The sequence below is a fragment of the Gracilinanus agilis genome, chromosome 2 (assembly GCF_016433145.1).
Source record: "Gracilinanus agilis isolate LMUSP501 chromosome 2, AgileGrace, whole genome shotgun sequence".
NCBI lineage: Eukaryota > Metazoa > Chordata > Mammalia > Didelphimorphia > Didelphidae > Gracilinanus > Gracilinanus agilis.
In genome coordinates, this window is record NC_058131.1 from 273638202 (window position 1) to 273657527 (window position 19326).

A 19326-nucleotide genomic window follows, 5' to 3' on the forward strand; every position below is an offset into this window, starting at 1 on the left:
AAGCTAAAGCAAGGAAACAGTTTGCCCAAGGTCACAATTAGTTAATGATAAAGAGTTTGAAATGGAATTCCAATCCTCCTAGGCTCTCCTTCTACATATATTGCTCATTGTACCATACCGGAGAGCCCCCTACCACATCTCCTCTTCTAGCCTTTACCCCAGGGCTCTGCATAGAGCCAAGATCTTTCTCACTTTCTTTAGGCCAGCCATACACCCTTCTTTGAGTTACGATTCCTAGGAGAAATTTCAGTTTGGGGATTGGAGTGAGAAAGAGGGATGTGATTCATAGGGTTCACTAACTTTTAAAGTTAGAAGGGACCTTAGAAATCTAGTCCAACCTCCTCAATTTACAGATGAGGAAACTGAGACTCAAAGGTTAAATGCCCAAGATGACAAACTTGGCAACTAGGATCAAAGCTGGTTCTATTAATTAAATTGCTCCTGCTACTACACATTCCTTATGAGCACACAAGCCCTCTGAGCATCTGGAAGAGTCAGTGAAGAGCGGAGCCTGTGATCCAGTGACATCTTTAGCCAAAATGGCAGCATCCCCTGATGCGGAAAAAGGATTCTGGCTACAGGAGAGTGGGTTGCCTGGGACTCCAGGGGGCTGGCCCTGCTGCCAGCATGGAAATCCACCTTTCCTTACTTGCCTCTGGCGAGGGGATTAATTTCAACTTTGTTTCCACTACAAAGGCTTACGCTGAGAGGCAAGGCTATCGACCGCCCAGCCAGCCCATCCTTAGTCCTTACCCGTGGGGCACTCGCAGTGGAACTCGCTGATCTTGTCGATGCAGTTGCCGTTGTGCAGGCAAGGGCTGCTGGCACACTCGTCTGTGTTGATCTCACAATAAACACCCTCATAGCCTAGGAGGTGGGGGGATGAGAGGAGGGAATGGGGTTAGTATTGGAAGTATGATGGCAGGAGAGAGAAGGGCTCTCAGGATTCAGTACATAAGCAATTGTTAGGAACTTCCCTTTCTCTCCACCTATGGGCCCCAGGAGAATCTTGCTTGGATAGATTCATCCTTTAGCAGGAAGCTTTTGGGATACAGCAAAGGGCAATCATAATTATTAATCACAGAATGTCAAGGCTGGAAGAAACTAGAGAAAAGCCATCTAGTCTAGCCCCTTCATTCTCTAGAAGGGAAAACTAGGACACAGAGAGAAGAAATTACTTGCCCAAGTTCATGCAAAAGAGTAAGTACCAGAGCCAGATCTAGAACCTTACACATAGGCCAGGGTTCTACTATCACATCAGAAACCCAAATCTAAGCAAATAGTAAAAGATGGTTCTGTTCCTAACAATTTTTGTATGTCATCCTATACCAGTTCCTGTGTATTTTCTACTTTCCATCTCTTTTCCTGGGCTTCTGACACCTTCCTCTAGCCTATTACCATAGGGTTCTTCCTACTTTTGCCCACTTTTTCTGTATTCCTACTCTTATTTAGGCTCTGACCTTTGCTAACTGCCAAGTCCATCCAACCTTGGTTCAGTTTCTTTGGTCCTATGCATGGCTACTAAGAGTGGGGAGCCTAAACCCCCCAAGCAAGATCTGGGACGAACAAAGCACTGGATGCCCACCCCAGTGGGGTTGGAGAAAACTCCCATTTCAAACCTGGCATGCAGATGCACTGGAACTCTCCAATCTGGTCCAAGCAGGTGGCATCATTCTGACAAGGATTAGATATACATTCATTGACATCAATTTCACATCGGGGTCCAGTATAGCCTTGCAGGCACTGACACTCAAAGGACCCAAGAGTGTTGATGCATTTACCGGCATGCTCACAAGGATTAGCACCTATCAAAGGGGGGGAAACAAAAATAAAAGTAGATTTAAAGAATTTCCATAACCTGGGAGTTGAGCCCTAAATGGCTGTTTCTCATCCCAAAAGAAGTAAAAAGTAAAAGTAAAAAAAAAAGTAAAAATAACAAGAGACTAGACTATGCCTCTTCTGCCCAGATCCTGACTAGGAGGATCCCCAGTAGCAGGGTCTTTCTCCTGGCCTACTTCCCCCAGTAGTATGACCACAGTACAAGGATTCAGTTTGTGTCACACTGGCAGCCAGAAGCTCCCCACCATGGACCTGCTGAGCCACATACCCAATGAGCACTCATCCACGTCTTGGTTGCAGGCTGGTCCCATATAGCCGGAAGGGCATGTACAGATAGCTTTGCCATTGACAGGGTTGGTATCACAGTTGGAGCCTTCATTGCAAGGGTTGCTGATACAAGCGTCATTAAGGTGGCAAAGCAGACCTTAAGTGAAAAGGGTTGGTGAAAAAACTGTGAAATGAGATGTGAATTTACCTCCAGCATGACACATTAAATTCTCAAATGACTAGAAGATTAATTAATTAAATTGGTCATTAATTAATTAAACTGGTCATTCCAGTATCTCCGACAATGATTCTATGTTTCAAGAGATGAACTGCCATTTTCATTTATTTTTATTTTATTTATTTATTTGTTTGTTTGTTTGTTTAGGCCCTTACCTTCCATCTTGGAGTCAAAACTGTGTATTGGCTCCAAGGCAGAAGAGTGGTAAGGACTAAGCAATGGGGGCTAAGGGTCTTGCCTAGAGTCACACAGTTGGGAAGTGTCTGAGGCCAGATTTGAACCAAGGACCTCCCATCTCTAGGCCTGGCTCTCAATCCACTGAGCTACCCAGCTGCCCCCCTGAATTGCCATTTAAAAAAATGAATCAGGATATAATTTCATATACTTAATAAAAAAGTCTGAACCAAAAGACCCACTGAGATTGTCCAACTCATACCTTCTCTCTACCATATCCCTGATAACTGATGACAGATCCATCATCCAACTGATTACAGAACACAAACTAGATTGTCATCAAAACTTAAGATTTAATTTCTCATTCTTTTTGACTGAAGACCCATGCTCACTGAAGGTATAACAGATAGATCTGGAGACAGCATAGAAGACTGGACTCCATCAGACTATAATAAGCTCCTTGAGGGTGGCAACTGTCTTTCTTTTTCACATTTGTATATCTAGAGCTTAGTATAGACCCTGGTGCACAATGGGTTGCGCTTAATAAATATTTAGTGACTAACATGCCTAAAAAGTTTCTATATTGTATTAAAACAAGTTCCTGAAAGAAGCTTGTATTCTTGTCATGCTTAGAAGCTAGATAAAATTCTGGCTATCTGGATTTCCAAAATGTTTGCGGTTGGGGTTTGTACCAGTAATCTCCTACTCCTATGGTACATTTGTTTTTAAAGCTCTTTTCAGTATGCAGATAGTCTTCCCCTGAGGTTACCTGTGCGGCCATGGGGGCATTCACAGTAGAAAGAGGCAACACGGTCGTGGCAGGTGGCACCATGAAAGCAGGCAGCATTGGCACAGTCATCTATATTTTCACTGCAGTCTTCACCAGTCCAGCCATTGACACACACACAGTTGTAGTCGCCATGGGTATTATGGCAAGTACCACCATTCTGGCAGGCGTTGGGCATGAGCTGACACTCATCTACATCCTCTGTACAATACTGACCTGGGAGGGAAGGATTGAGAGGAGGCCATCAAACCCAATCCTTGGGGAGAAGGGAGAACTAGAAAGGCTTATCCCAAAAAGCTAGGAGATTTCACAGGCGATAGCAGGGACAACATACATTAATCATGGTACAAAGATGTCTAACTAAAATGAATACAAAGTGCTGGTACTTAAGGAGGCAGACCTTTACACAGGATTAAACAATCAGTTATTCCTTTCAAAATGGGGGCGAGGAGAGGAAAAGAGAAAAACAGAAATTAAGACGTATGTATATGCTTTCTTTTTTTTCCCATAAGCCTGACCTTCTGTCTTAGAATCAATACTGTGAATTGGTTCCAAGATAGAATGGTAAGAGCTATGCAAATGGGGTTAAGTAACTCACCCACGGTCACACAGCTAGGAAGTGTCTGAGACCAGATTTGAACCCAGGTCCTCCAGACTCCAGGCCTGCCTTTCTCTCTGGTCAAGACACCTAGCTGGCTGCTACATATTATCTTCTTAACCAGAATATACCAAATATGATTTAAATTTTGTTTTGATAACTCAGGTTCATCAGTATGAATATACATTGAGATACATAGAGTCCTTTCATTTTTAACATGGTCAACAACACCCCTACCCTAATATCTCTCTGGGTTCAAACACTGCAAAAGGATGTCTCTGAAACACCTGGCTAGTAAATGCTGTTCAATACTACCATAAACCCAGAGTCCTATATTAGTGGGCTTGATGTATCAGGTAGAGCTAAGGCTAAAAGGGTTGGGTAGATAAGGGCTCACAAGGTGAGGACAAAGGACAAAATGGGATTTAGTCAGTCATAAAATTCCTAGTTCCAGAGCTTTGGTTCTGGGCTAAATGGTATTAACAGCCATTTAAACCTTGTGTCTGCACTGACCTATGGATCTGGGGAAGTCTCAATGAAACCGTGAAATGAATGTGGAAGAATGAACCTTCCCCACTCCCTGGGCTGGGACACGCTATCTTTCCCCTTCAGTCAGGTGTCTGACAATTGCTCCCTTACCTGTCCATTCAGGGGGACAGCGACAGTTGTAGGTGTTCACTCCATCCACACAGGTCCCTCCATTCTTACAGTTATTGCCAGGACAATCATCAATGTTGTCTTCACAGTTCTGGCCAGTGAAACCTGAGAGAAAGGAAGCAAAAGGAGAATTAGGCTCCACTACTTTCTTTTGGGAAGAATCAAGGTAAAAAAAAGAATTGGGTAGCTTTTCAATTTAGTCCACACCAACAATACCCAACCAATTGGTGCCATTTAGAATCTTTGTCTTCCTCTCCTAGAACTCACCGGAGTAACTTCTATTTTCTGGAAATCTCTTATTGTGGAAACTTAGCTTCCCAACAACTTAGGGGACAACAGTCTATTTCACTCTAAAGGACAGCACTTGATATATGCTATCTAGGTGCACGCTTGCTTGATTAATGGAGTAGAAGAAGGAATGCGATGAAGTGGAGAGATTACTCGCCTGATCAGAGACTTGGGTTCTAACCTAGTTCTGTCCCTAACTCAGCGCATCCTTAAGTAAATTATTTCCTTTCTGTGGATTTAAGGTCCCACACATGTAAAATGACCAATCTGGGCAAGAGACTGAAAGCTCAAAATATTTGATTTTTCTAAGTTAGGAAGAATATAAACTATAGAAATTCCATTTATATTCAATTTTTTAGAAACATGGCTATTTCACAAAGCAATATACCCCAATGCCAGCAGTTCTGTTCCTAACACCTTTTGGGGAGTATTAAGGGTGGTAGTGGGGTGAACACTTGAGTCCTCTTTGGACAATCTGAGGCTTAATTCCTTAATTACTAGGGTCCCTACTCCCTTCAACCCCTAGGAAGCTAATATCAGGCAGTCTGGATGCCAAGTTACCTATTAATCTACTACACTCCCTCTGGCTCAATGATCAACCCAGGAGGGTCTGATCCTAATTGCTTCAGGCTGCTATACTGCAGGGCAAACCTGTGGCCAGTTACTGATTAACTTTCTTACCCAGAGGAGGAATCCTTTGAACTGCCTCCTGCCCTTGGAGAAAGCCAAGCTACTTCAGCCTCTTCCCTCTGGGCTTTGCCCCAGAGCAGGAGTGTTAATGACACCCCCAATACCTGCCTGCCAGCCATGCCCACTCAAAGCTGGAAATTGGCAGCAAGGAGAAGTAAGAAAAAAAACATTTTTAAGGTCTCAGTTGAATACAAAAAACAAAAACCCAAGACCTTGTGTTTTTTCTGAGCTGTATTTCTGTAGAACAGACTACCATTCTTTAGGGTTACCCGTTCTTCTTCCAGCTCCTGCCAGTTAGGGAGAATTTTCCTGAAAGAGCCTTGAGGAAAGGCCAAGTAGGAAATTAGGGGCAGGACAGGAAAACAATGATACCTTTCCAAGTCTTCATTCTTAAAGTGGCTTTCAGATTGGGGACATGACAATCAGGAGGGCCAACCCCGTTTCTTTCCCCCCATGAACCTACCAGAGATCCCCCAAGGTTCCAAAGCAATGTATCCCATCTCTAGTCATACTTGCCTTATCCATTAATAGTAAAGAGATGGGAAAAGGCAGGAACTAGGGGTCAGAAAAAGGAGCTAGACTTCAAGCCATTTATTTGTTGGCCAAGTAGAGAAATAGAAGCTGATTTGTTAATGTGTAAGCTGATGCTCATCACCAGTACTCCTCTGACCAACGGTAATATTTACAGTAAATAAGAGATGGATTATCACGGCCAAATACTTCTTATAGCAAGTGGGGACAAACATCCAACCTAAACACTCCCAGGTGCCTTAACTAAGTAAAAGACTGGACACATTCACCTCTTATGGTGTGAAATGCAAGGCTCTATTGCCATTGGATTGCCCCCAAGAAAATATTGCTAGGCAGGAAATGACTGGGAATTGTTGCCTTCTTAGGGTATGCAAGAATTCCATCATTTTGCATTTACATAAGGCCACAAGAGATTGGTGTAGGCAGATTATTATGCTGTGCTCCAGTGAGACCAGTTCAAATTGGTGAACTCAATCCCACCTCCCACCTGAACGAGGTTCAAGACACCACACCACACTGGAAAGTTAGGCAGTAAATCATCCAGGAGGGGGGAAGTCTGTCCCCCACCTAGTCTAGCACTCTGACATGTATAGGCTTGTCTTGGCTGTCTAATGTCTCTAAATAGACTGTGGGCTCCAGATGGGCAGGGATTCTCATCTGCTCTCATGCCTCTCAGTACCTAGCAGAGGGTTGGGTCTGCTCTCTGCCAGTCTGCTTAATTGTTAATCAGGGAGGTGGGGGCTGAAAACAATCAATGCTTTGTTCACCTGCCATTCAAGTTCTTCCCCAGTCAGGATTAATAAACCAAGGATCCTGCACTTTAAACCCCAATCCCTTGTTGTCTCCTTTACCTCTAAGGTCCTCTACCTCCAAGAACAGGCTTCTGCTCTACAATTCTGCTTTAGAACTAGACCAATAGCGGGCTTTGGCAAGACAGTCCACAGACAGCAAGCCCTGACAGTGAAGGAGCAAGGAGAGCTAAGCAAGTTGAGAGGCTAGGCAGGTGACCCCTGAACCTAGATATATCTTCCCAACCCTCGAACCCTCCATTGCTTCACCCAGACCCCACTGCTCACCCACGGACTATTTCCTATGGTGATATCAGGGACATTCAGAGCTAGGCACTCACGGTACTGGGAGATACTGAGAAAAAGTTTGACTTTCTTTTTCTGGTGTCTCTGACAACAACCTGGTGGCCTCTCCTACTTTTTCAAGGTGCAGTTCAAGGTCTATATATCTTCCATAAAACAAGTCACTCCTTGCTCAAGAATCTATTCTGGCTCCCTACCATTCATCAAGTACATTTCCTGTTTCTTTCTTTTCCATTGCAGAAGCTAGCACCACCATACTTGTCAGACTTCATCTGATATTACTCTTGTCTGAACACTCCATGCTCCAGCCAAAATGGACCGGTCATATCCCCTCAAACATATCGAACATCTGCCACTCTGATATAAGAATGAATGTGCTTTCTCTGCTATACTGTGTTGCATTCTTTAAAAACCAACTCAAAATGTCACTTCAGTTGTGCTGCAGGAGGGAAAGCTCTAGATCTGGATTCAGAAGACCTGGGTTCAGTTCCCAGCTTTTTTCATTATGCGCTGTGTGATCTTGGGCCAATCACCTTACCTCCCTAGGATTGCAAAATTAGAAGGTGTTACTAGATATCTGTAAAGACTCTTCTAGCTTTTAACTCTACATTATGCTCCATCATGGAGCATAAAATTCTGAGGATTGATTAGATAGATGTCTGTAAGTGTGAGGATTTTTCAAATCTTAACACTATGTTCCCTATGATATTCATCATAGAATTTTATAGATTATCAATAACAGCCTTCTCACCTTAGGTAATATACTTAAAAGTTGGTGTTTAATAAATGCTCACCGATTATTATATACCATTTCATATTATAATCAAAGCCGTAAAAAGGAAATTTTTTTGGATGGGAATTTTTTTAAAGATAATTTTTACCAATTACAACACATCATAACCATTTTCATCATAATTTTTCTGAAGTTATAAAGGAAATTTTTTTCATACCCATAAAAAAATTTCATTCCCAAGGCAAATACCACAAACTGTGCCTGGATCAAAAAGTGAACATTCCAGCATCAGTTTGTGGAGAGTGGAGGAAGGGGAATAAGGACACTGAGGCAAGGGAGAGAGACACATTGGGGGAAGCAGGTGAGGAGCTCCTCCAACCCAATATCTGTTAGCTTTCTCTTTTAACTAATTATTCTCACTAGGTGTTAAGCTCTGTTGTTGCAGAATTGCTGCAAATTACAACATTTATCACAAAGAAGCCAGGCATCAGTGGCTCCACCCTAGCTATAGTTCAGACTGTGATTATCTGTTTATGTCTTATCTCCCAATGGGGTGGGGGTAACTAAACTGTAAGCCCCATCAGGGCAGGGTTCATATCTTATCTAAAGTTCACATCTCCCCCCAGCACCTTGCACTGCACACAAAAGGCATTTGGTAAATATTTGATGAATTGTTACATCAGCCCTCAGTGATCACTTTCTTTGCCAAACTTCTAGGATACTCAGCTGTACCTCTTAGTGGTTTCATATATCTTAAGTCATATCTCCAGAACCAAAAATTGAACTCTTTGAAGGCTGAGACACTTGTCTCATTGTATCTAGCACAGGCCCCCCCCCAAAAAAAAACTTACCAAAGGGGTATGTAGTTGCACAGTGGATAGAGTTACAGGCCTGAGCATCAGGCCTGGAGTCAGGGGGAACTGAATTCAAATTTGGCCTCACATGTGGCCTGGGACAAGTCACTTAACCTCAGCTGCCTAACCCTTATTGCTCTTCTGCCTTGGAACCAATTCTCAGTAAAAGTTAAAAACAAACAAACAAAAAACTAACTTACTAAACCATAGAATGTTAAGAGCTGGCAGGACCTCAAGATATCTAGTCTAACTCCCAATCTCCATTTAAAGGATGAGCACAAAGAAATGGTATCAGCTGCCAAATGTCCTGAAAATGGTTAGTGGCCAAGGTGGGACCACAGCGAGGGTCTTCTGACTCCCATTTAGGGCTCTTCCTTGTCACCTGATGGACCTGAGATGGTCCTTCATGCTCCTTAGCTCATCTCACAGAAAGCTTTCCCTTTCCATACTCCAGTTGAGTACACACAATCACACACAACAATTGCATACAGCACTAGCTTCCAATACCATTTCTCCATCCTGGGGGAAGATGCTTCCTCTCTCTGTGTCCCTAACAAGAAGAAAGGCAATTTTGATTTGAAAAGAAACTATCCACAAGCCAAAGAAAGCCCTACCTCAGAGCACAGCCACTGTCTATAAGCAGCCCCCTCCCTCCCCAGCTGTCTGTTGACACTCAGGAAGTGCATAAACCCGGTGTCTGCACGCAGGGGGCCCCCAGCTGTTGTGGAGGTGGCTGAATCTCTGAGGAACAGACTGTTGGGGCACAAGCTTGGATTAAGAGGCCGAAGGGGCCTCTCATTTCCCCTTTTTAAAAAACAAAACAAAACACTCTAGCAGAGGCCAGTCTCTCTCCCTCTCTCATCTTTCTCTGTCTCTGTCTCTCTTCTCTCTGTCTCTCCCTCTCTCCCTCCTTGTCCCTTGTTTCTGTCTCTTTCTCCCACTCTTTGTCTTTGTCTGTCTTGCCCCCTATCCCTGTCTCTGTCACTTTCTCTCTCTCAAAAACACCTTCCCCCCTCACAAACCCCCATCAAGAACAGCAACTGACAGGCCACATAATGTTGGCAGAGAGCAGTACCCTGAGCTGGAGGAAGCTCTTCCAGGAAGGTTTTTACACTAGCTTTGCTTTCTAAGGACAAAAGGTAGCTGTCACTCTAGAACTGAAAGGGACCTTTCAAGATCTTTCCAAAGGCCTTTCGCGACAAACCTGAGGAGATGGAAACCCAAAGCAGTGGAAGGGCACATCCAAGGTTGCCAAACAGTCAGCATCAGAGGCAGGATGTGAATCCAGGGCTGCATTCTACACTGAACCAGGCTGCTTTCCCCATTCTGGACTTATTCCCTGGAGCACACGGTCTAACACCATATGCCAGGCTGCTATCTTGGACTATGCTCCAATTTTTTCAAGTAGGTGAGCCTTGACTTCGCAAAGAGCTCAACTCTGGACAGGATATATAGCCTCCCACTCCCATCTCCCTCAAAGGGGCCTGAGGTTAGGTACAATACATACAATAGTGTAAGAAAAGGAAAAGAGGAGGCTGGGAGGGAACTCAGTACCTGGCAGACAAGTACACTCATAGGTGGTATCTCCAGTCTGACGGCAGGTGCCTCCGTTCTGACAGGGAGAGGGATTGCATGGCACGTAGAGCTGCTCGCAGTTCTGGCCAGTATAGGCTGATGTGCAGACACAGCGGTAGGAGCCAACCTCGTTGTGACAGGTGCCCTCATTCTTGCAGATGCCAGGGGTATTTGTACACTCGTTGACATCCTGCTTGCAGGTAGGGCCGTGGAAACCACTTGTGCATACACAGATGTAACTGGACTCGAAGGGCACACAATGCCCGCCATTGGCACAGGGATTGGATGCACAAGGATCAGCCTGTTGGCATGTCTTACCTGGGGGAAAAGAGGAAGAAATAAGGAATGACAACCCTTCACACTTAATATTCTGCTTTTCCTATCTGTATAGTCATTCAAATTAGAGGCCCAAGAGAGAATCACTTAAGAGCCACAGAAATATTTCTAGAGGTGGCAGCAAGTATATTGCCATCCACGCCTAGAGAGGGGAGGTTCTGGGTTCAAATTTCAGACATTTCCTAGCTGTGTGATCCTGGGCAAATCATTTAATCCCCATTGTCTAGCCCTTACTGTTCTTTTACCTTGGAACTAATACGTAGTAGCAACTCTTAAGATGGAAGATAAAGGTTTAAAAAAATAAAAAAATATTTTTAGCACAATGAGTCAGAGGATTTAGCACTGGGCAGGGTCTTAAGACATCATCTACTCCAACAAAGCTGAGGTCCAGTGACATTAAATCATTTGCCCAAGGTCACACAGATATAAAGTAAACAGAGCCATGACCCAAACCCTTAGGATTGAAAGCTAGAAAGGATGTCTTTAAAAAATTCTAACTCTCGTTTTACATTTAAGGAAACTAAGAGCTTGAGAAGTTTGACTCTTAAGTTGTTGCTCTATCCATTTTGCCACCACTGGAAAGGAAGATACAATTTATCAAAGATTGTCATCCTTGAAATAGATATTGAGAGATCTGAGTTTTGATCCCTGATCCATTATTTACTATCTGGAAGACTTTTAGCTATAACTAGTTAACCTCTGGCTATTCTAAGTTTCCATTTGAAAGAAATAATCAATAATATTTTCAGTTGTCATCACTTCCAGTTTGTGGTGATTATACGTCTTGAAAGGACTATGTGAGAAGCTAGGTACAAGTTAGTGTTAGTGTTAGTATGTCAGGCCTGGAGTCAGGAGGACTCGGGTGCAAATCTGGCTTCAAGACATCTCCTATCTGTGTGACCTTGGGCAAGTCACTTAAACCCATCTGCCTAACCCTTACTGCCCTTCTATCTTAGAATTGATACTAAAGTAAAAGGCTTTAAAAAAAAAAGGAAAAAGATAGGGCTAAAAGGGACAAAGGATGTGCCTTCTGCTGGGTATATTGATGTACGGGTGTGGGGACAGTCCCTGCTGGTCAAGGACTGAGGGTGAGGAGAGAGCTAACGGGGGGAGTGGGAGAGGCGATCTTTCTTCTGTTTTTAAATACATAAAAAATAAAATATATAGGATTACAGAGAAAATAAATTATATTACAGCATAGTTATTAAGATTTTTTTTTTAAGTTCACAGACCCACTAGGTTAAGAACCCCTTCCCCAGAGATTCAGGCTCCTTCCTACCTGACCATCCCGGGGGACAACGACATTTGAAGTCAGTGAGTGTATTGAGGGTACAGGTGCCTCCATTTCGGCAGGGGTTATTCAAGCAGGCATTGTCCTCAGGAGTCAGGCAGAGCCGGTCAGAGAAGCCCAGGCGGCAGGTGCAGGCATAGTCCACGATGTTGCCTCGGATGACTGTGTGGCAGGTCCCAGCATTCTTGCACGGGGAACTGAGGCAAGGGTTGGGGGCTTGACAACGCTCACCAACGTAGGCCCCACTGCAACTGTCAAGTGGAAGACACACAAGAGATTGGTCCCTAGTCCAGCACTCCCCCACCTCCCTGACAATACAGCCAGCTCTTTATCTCAGCAGTTCTGCAAAGTTCAGAGATGGATTGTTGGTGCCAATTTTACAAAAAGGGAAGGGTAAGACAGGAGAAAACCAGATGAGTTACCCTAGCTCAGTAAATTATGGCCTAGGTTGCTAATATAAAATTCCAACTAATCCCTTGCTTCTTTAGGAAGGATATAGAAACCACAGTTTTCACTGAGACTTTAGCTTTTCTCTCTATATCCTTCTTCCCTTTTCCCTAAGTTGTTCAGGAGCTCTCCTGAAGCAAGGCATGGGTCCCCTCCCATCATATGAGATGGGTGGAAAGTGATTATGTCTTCCCCTACCAGACTAAGGGGACAGACTGTATCTTCTCCCACCGCATTGGGATATATCATTGAGAACAGGGCCCTTCCTTCATGGTTGTCTATACAGAACCTGATCTTGAGCAAAAGCACCTACAATCAAAGCAACCCTACAAAAATCAAGGGAATAAAAAAGACAAGAAGGCAAAAAAAAAAAAAAAGAAATTCTAAGCAAAAGCTGTTTCTGCAATTACCCTACAACTCTACAATCCTGGACACCCCAACATGTACTCCTCAAGCCTCAGGTCCCCTCTGTTCCTTTCTCCTGCCACAGATACCCCTGCAAAGAAATCTCCTTCATGCTTGCCTGCCTGCCTGCACCAGCCTACTTTGCCACCTGTTGCTACATTTTCCAAGAGCATGAGAGAGGCCATAAATCACCTGATTAAAAGAAGCGATAGGTCATCTCTCAGCCCCCTCTGCCTCCCGTTCCCCTCCCCCTAGAGAAGGGTAAATAAAAAACCCTGGGACCAGCAGAGCATCACCCTTCCCAGCCTAGCACCTCTGCCCAGGGCAGTGTCAGGTGTCATTCACACTGCGCAGGGTGGCCTCGATGCTCATAATCCCCATATGTGAATGGTGCTGCGCCTAGGCTCAAGCCCTTGCTCTAACACTGTGAGTTTGCCAAGGTTAATTCACTTTTCTGGTCTGAGTGAACTCTTCTGTGCAATGAGGATAAGAAGATGCATCCTCCCATAAAATTCTGTCTCTAAAGTATCAAATGACCCTGGTAAGCGGAATATATCAGAGGACCTGTGCTTACCTGCGAGAATCACTACCAGTGCAACACCTTAGGGAGGGTCACTTAAAACTTTCTGGGCTTCAAGTTGCTCATGTGGAAAATGACTAGATAATTTTTAAGGTCTTTTTCCAGTTCTAAATCCTATGGTTGAAATGGATTTGAGAATACTCTGCCAAGTTAAATGCCATACAAATGTTTGGTAATCCTATTCTATGAAGAGAGTATTACTCTGGACACAGCTGCTATCATCCCCAGAGGATAATGAAAGCCTCTCCAGCCATGAAAAGGAGTTAACTAACTACTGAGAATATCAAACTGTAGCGATAAAAAAGGCCCTAACTTACTCCTGTAAGACTTCAGTTTTTGTTTCAGCCTCCTATGCGACTCTCCGGCCTTCCTTTAACAAATCACTAGGGATGAAAGGCACACCCAGGCCCCGTCCCTGTCAATTTTAGCATTCATAGCCAAAACATCACATCTTCAGGAGAAATTCTGATCTTTCTAGGCAGGACTATAAGGGTTTTATTTGTGGCCAAAGGTTAGGTCTTACAGAACTCCCTCATACCCTGGGCTCTCCTTTGGGGCATTACTCATAAATTACTCATTTTTACTCTTCTTAAATCAGGCTGAATTCTCTTATAACTCCTTACTCAGACCATTTTTATTTCTTGTAAAGCTATTTTATTTTAATAAATTACATGTAATAACAATTTTCCACCTAAGTTTTCTGAACTTATACGACCCAAATTATCTTCCTAGCTCCCTTTCTTCTCTTCCCAGAGATGATAAACAATTTGATTTGGATTGCATATGCATGATCATGCAAAACATATTTCCATATTGTTCATTTTTATAAGAATTATCATATAAAACCCAAACACCAAAATAAAAACCTACGTAAATTAAGTGAAAAATCATATGCTTTGATCTACATTTGGACTCCAACAGTTCTTTTTCTGGAGGTGGAGAGCATTCTTTCGTCATAAATCCCTCAAAATTATCCTAGATCATTGTATTGCTGAGAGTGGCTAAGAAACCATTTTCAGGAAAAAAAAATTTATATATATAAAACACAACTTCCCCTTTGGGCTCCTCTTTTCTTTCTAGTTTGATTTCCAGCTACACGATCAGCTTGAAGAAAAAAAAACACACTTCAGCAGAGAGAAGGTGGAAGGTGTCAAGAGTTGGGGGGAACCCACAGGATGGAGAAGAAAGAGGGACACATTTAGAATATGAGAGTTGGGATTAAAACTAGAAGGGATCTCAGAACAAAAAAATTTTAAGAGTTGAAAGGGATCTTCCAGAGTATCCCTTTTTGTCCTCATTTTACATGAAGAAACTAAAGCCCAGTTGAATGTGCCATAGAGCATCAATGAAGGCCAGCTTATAGGATAGGAACCTTGAGATATGTTCTTTTTGACAGGTGGGTCTCTATAATGGCTTCCTAAAATAGAGCTGCATTTCTCAATAGCTGCTGTATAAATTGCCTTGGTACCAAAATTTCTTTTCTAAGCTGAACCTGAGCTGGGCCAGGAGAGGCAATCTGTCTTCCCTTTGCTGTCCATTTATCTCTGTCTGATGGGCTCAGGGAGGGTAAGCAAGAAAAGAGACTCAAAATGGACACTCAGCCCCACCATCTGTTACCAGAAGCCAAAAGGGCCAAAAGCAACTGGCATGAGGAAAACAAAAGCCCCCAAAGATGGGAGGGATAGGGGGATGGCCGGAGAGTTAACTTGTTTGCTGTCACAGGGCAGAGTGTGGTCATTAATGGTCATCAGTGGGAGAGAAGAGACCTGCTTTTGTCAGAGGCCAAAACTAACAAACTGGCCTGCCTCCTCCAATGGGGCCAGCCCCATTTCTCTTATACTCTTAAGATCCTGCCAGAACCCAGTCATACCAGATGGCTCAGAGTAAGCTGAGTGCTAGATTCAAACTCAGAGCTTTGAACTCCTCCAGTGGTCTTTTCCCTATTCCTCAGTGCTTCAAGTAGAGAATGCTGGGGTTAATTCTACCAGTAGTCATTCCTCCATCCTCTTCATAGCCCCTCTGTCTGGCCAGTTTGGAAAGCAGGCAAGAGGAAGGATTAGAAAGGAAAAAGGATCTTTACCCACTCAGCACCCCTTCTCTCCCCTCCCCCCCAGCGAATGTCAATGCCCTCTATTGTTAGATAGGGGTTTGGGCACAGGAGAAAAGCCTCTTTTTTCTTTCCCAAGCTGATGACAAGGATGGCTGGAAGGGAGTGGGAAGGAAGATGGGGAGGAGAAAAAGGGAAGGGGGGGTGAGTAGTTATGAAGAGACAGAGGGCACTTGATCAAAGATTTCAGAGGCCTCCCCATCAACACCCTCTGGCACACATCTTCCTCCTGTCTGTCTCCTTTTTCAGCATGAGATGTCAATCCCACCTCTGGCCGGACTGTCCTCTCATGATAACTGAGAATACTAGGGAATGTCCACTGAAGCTGAGATGGGTGAGATGGACCAGACCTGCCTCAACCCCCTAGGAATACCCTGAGACATATATGTATGGGCCCTCACTCTCCCGACCATCTCAATTTCCCATAGTAGGCACAGAGAGAATACCCAGCTGCCTATACCACAAGTGTGCGGGAGCTTATGCATTCCCTAACAGCTATCACCCACCCCACTCCCAAGGGGGGAGGGGAAAATGAATCTTTTATACTTTATAGCTTTAGGCAAAGATGAAACCTGGGTGAGCACTCATCCCCTTTACAAATCTGGTTTCCATAACCAGAATTAGATGGAAAGAGAGAGACAGAGAAGGAGAGAGAGGAAAGGAGGGAAAGAGAGGGAAAGAGAGGAAGAAAGAGAGAGGGGGGGAAGAGAGGGAAGGACAGAGAGAGAGAGAGAGAAGGAAGATAGAGAGGGAGGAAGAGAGAGGGAGAAAGATGGGGAGAGAGAGAGTGAGAGAGAGAGAGAGACCTCCGATACAACCAAGTTTCTATATTCCATCCTCCCCCCTCCCTCCTCCACTTTTCTAATTCGAATTTCATTGTTGAGGATTGTGTGAGAATTTGTAAGGATTCGGGGACATTTCAAGTTAATGAGATTGTATTATCCCAGACCAATGTGAAGGAAAATGTGTCTAATAAATCAGGCATCTGCTCTCCGGACAAAGGGCGGCTGGAGGGAGCAGGTGCACATTTTAATAAGGAAGAGCAGCTGCTGAGCCTGACGGCCAATAGCCAGGCCCTGGGCCCAGGCAATGGGGGGTGGGGAGGGACAGGAGGCTAGGTTTCTGGGTGGCTCAATAGTATCTTCCAGTTTGAGAATGCAACAGGCTGCCTCTGGGAGCTGGCTGCTCTTATGAGAGAGACCATTGTCCATCAGGGCTGTGGGCCCAGGAGCAAGGAAAGAGTGAAGGCATGTTTGCCTTGTCCCCAAACTCCCGCCATCTTTGTCCACATGCTGGGCACTACCCTCTCTCACCAACCGGGGATGGGCAGTTTAGTTTTGTTGCTTCAAGAATCACCATGGGGGAAAACAGGTTTGAGTCATGAAAGAAAGGAGGGGAATGTTTTTATGTTTTCTTTAATATAATGTAAAATGCTTCTCTGATGAGATCATAAAGGAAAAAGATTTCCCCAGTTCCAGGAGGTGGGCAAACAAGACAGCAAGATCCTAGCCCAGTTCCAGTGGTTTGGGAAGGGAAACTCCTAGAGGTGAGAATTGCCTTTTAGTAAAAGATGGCAGAGAAAAAAACTCTAGACCTTCTTTTTGTCAAAGAAGACTGATTCGTTAGGGGTTTACACGGAAATGTATATGTGCTAGGGAAAGAGGGCAGAAGGGGAGGGAATGAAGATGAAGAAAATCTAGAGATTCTTCGGCTGGGGCCTCATGCCAGCCTGGAATTGGGGAAGAGGGCAGAGGAACTTCTCAAAGGAGGCACTTGTGAAAATCAGCCCTTCCACACTTTAAAAAAAAAACTCTTACACCTTCTATCTTAGAATCAATTCGAAGTATGGGTTCCAAGGCAGAGGAGTAATAAGGACTAGACACTTGGAGTTAAGGGACTTGCTCAGGGTCACACAGCTAGGAAGTATCCGAGGCCAGATTTGACCTCCTGGTCTTAAGCTTGGCTCTCTATCCACTGAGCCACCTAGTTGCCCCTCTTCCACACTTATTAACAAGCAAGAGGCAAAAACCACCTTCCCCTTTCTTATTTTTCCTTATTAACTTATGTAAAGGTAAAGCTTTTCTACCCCACAGTCCCTTCCTACTCAAAATCCTGCCATTAGACAATGCCTACACCCCAAAACAAGGGAGGAAGGGATATTTTGGGACTCTAGACCTCCAGAAGCCCTAGCCAAAGTCTAATAATCACTTGATAGGATAGACCCAGGTAGAAGTTATTAGACAAATAAATCAGAGCCCTTGGGATGAATTTTGGTCTGATGTATTCTAGCAAGCATGAATGAAGCTAACATGGAGAGAGAAAGGAGAAGACAAAGAAAGACCTTGAGGATACTCCATGGAAAATACACAGAAAAGCCCCAGACTAAAGGTCAAGAGACCTAAATTTTAATCCAGGATGCCATTAACTCTGCACCATAGGGGCCTGCTTCTCCTTCCTCCTAACTAGTTCATCTTTATAGTTCATTCCCCAGAGTAATTAAATCACCATCCCTAACTCCCAAGCTCACACTGATTTACCCTCTCCTTAGTTCCTCCTATGGCATTTACTGTGGGAACCATTCATGTTTGCAAATCATAAATGTTTTTGAATTATTATTTAAATATCTCTTGTTTGTCTTTGTATCTGTTTGCCAGATAAACCTATAAGCTATCTCTGAGCACATAGCTGATATTCAATCGTCCGACAATTCATGATCCCATGGACCCCCTGGCTGTTGAGTTTTCTTGGCAAATAAACTGAACTAGTTTGCTACTTCTTTAGTTTTATGTAGGCAGGGGGTTACGTGACTTACCCAGGATCACAAAGGTAATATGGGTCTGAGGTCAGATTTAAACATTTCATCTGCTTTAACATATGATTAATTTTACATGAAGAGATGCTTAGGAAGAAGAAAACCCTGCCATCTTGCCTTTACATTTTAAGTGCTCCCTATATTTCCTCTCCAGCAGTAACTGGACACCCCCCAAAAGGAAGTCACTTCTGGAAGAGAATGGGCAGGGGCAGTTAAACTGTTATATTTCTCTCCTACAAAGATCCTGGAATTCCCATGTCACTCTAATAGTCCCCACTGTTGAGTGAGCCAGACCCTGCATTTTCTAAAACCAGTTCAGGCTCTTTCGTCAAGAATCACATCTGTGAACATCATGGATGCCACTTATTTTTTTTCCTTTAAAAACCTTTACCTTCCATCTTAGAATCAATACCAGGCATTGGTTCCAAGGCAGAAGAGCAGGAAAGGGTAGGCAATGGGAGTTAAGTGACTTTCCTAGGGTCACACAACTAGGAAGTGTCTGAGGCCAGATTTGAACTTGGGTATTCCTTACTCTAGCCCTGGTGCTCTATCTACTATGCCACCTGGCTGTCCCCTATTCTCCACCATTCTTAAAAAGTGGTGGTGGGGCAGGTGGGTGACATAGAAGATTGAAGGCCAGGTATAGAGAGGGAAGAGGTCCTGGGTTCAAATCTGGCTTTGGCCACTTCCTAGTTGTGTGACCCTGGGAAAGTTGCTTAACCCCAACTGCCTAGACCTTGGTACTCTTCTGCCTTGGAACCAATACACAGTACTTATTTTAAGACAGAAGGTAAGAGTTTAAGAAAAAAAAGTAGAAAGAATTGCTCAGAGTCCTAAGACCTCAGTTCTAAGTCTTGGCTGCATCACTGGCTGACAGTGGGATCTTAGATTGTCACCATCCTTCTCTAGACCTCAGTTTCACCTTAAGTAAAAATTTTAAAATTCTTGAGCTAGAGGAACCTTGAAGGCTTTTTTCAATTCTTTAACTCTACAGTCCTAAGCTGGTTTTGAATTGAGTTGTCACCA

General features: G+C 43.9%; 1 protein-coding gene across 2 annotated transcripts in view; it reads right to left on the reverse strand.

The window, feature by feature from the left end:
- Nucleotides 1-19326, reverse strand: part of NOTCH1 (notch receptor 1) — an 82572-nt gene that overhangs the window by 31052 nt on the left and 32194 nt on the right. For both annotated transcript variants that reach the window (XM_044661274.1, XM_044661273.1), the window contains exons 3-9: nt 11938-12200; nt 10302-10640; nt 4543-4665; nt 3288-3521; nt 2108-2263; nt 1620-1805; nt 754-867 (exon numbers count right to left, since the gene is read on the reverse strand). In XM_044661274.1, the coding sequence (XP_044517209.1) occupies nt 754-867; nt 1620-1805; nt 2108-2263; nt 3288-3521; nt 4543-4665; nt 10302-10640; nt 11938-12200 (1415 nt within the window). The remainder of the gene's footprint in view (nt 1-753; nt 868-1619; nt 1806-2107; nt 2264-3287; nt 3522-4542; nt 4666-10301; nt 10641-11937; nt 12201-19326) is intronic.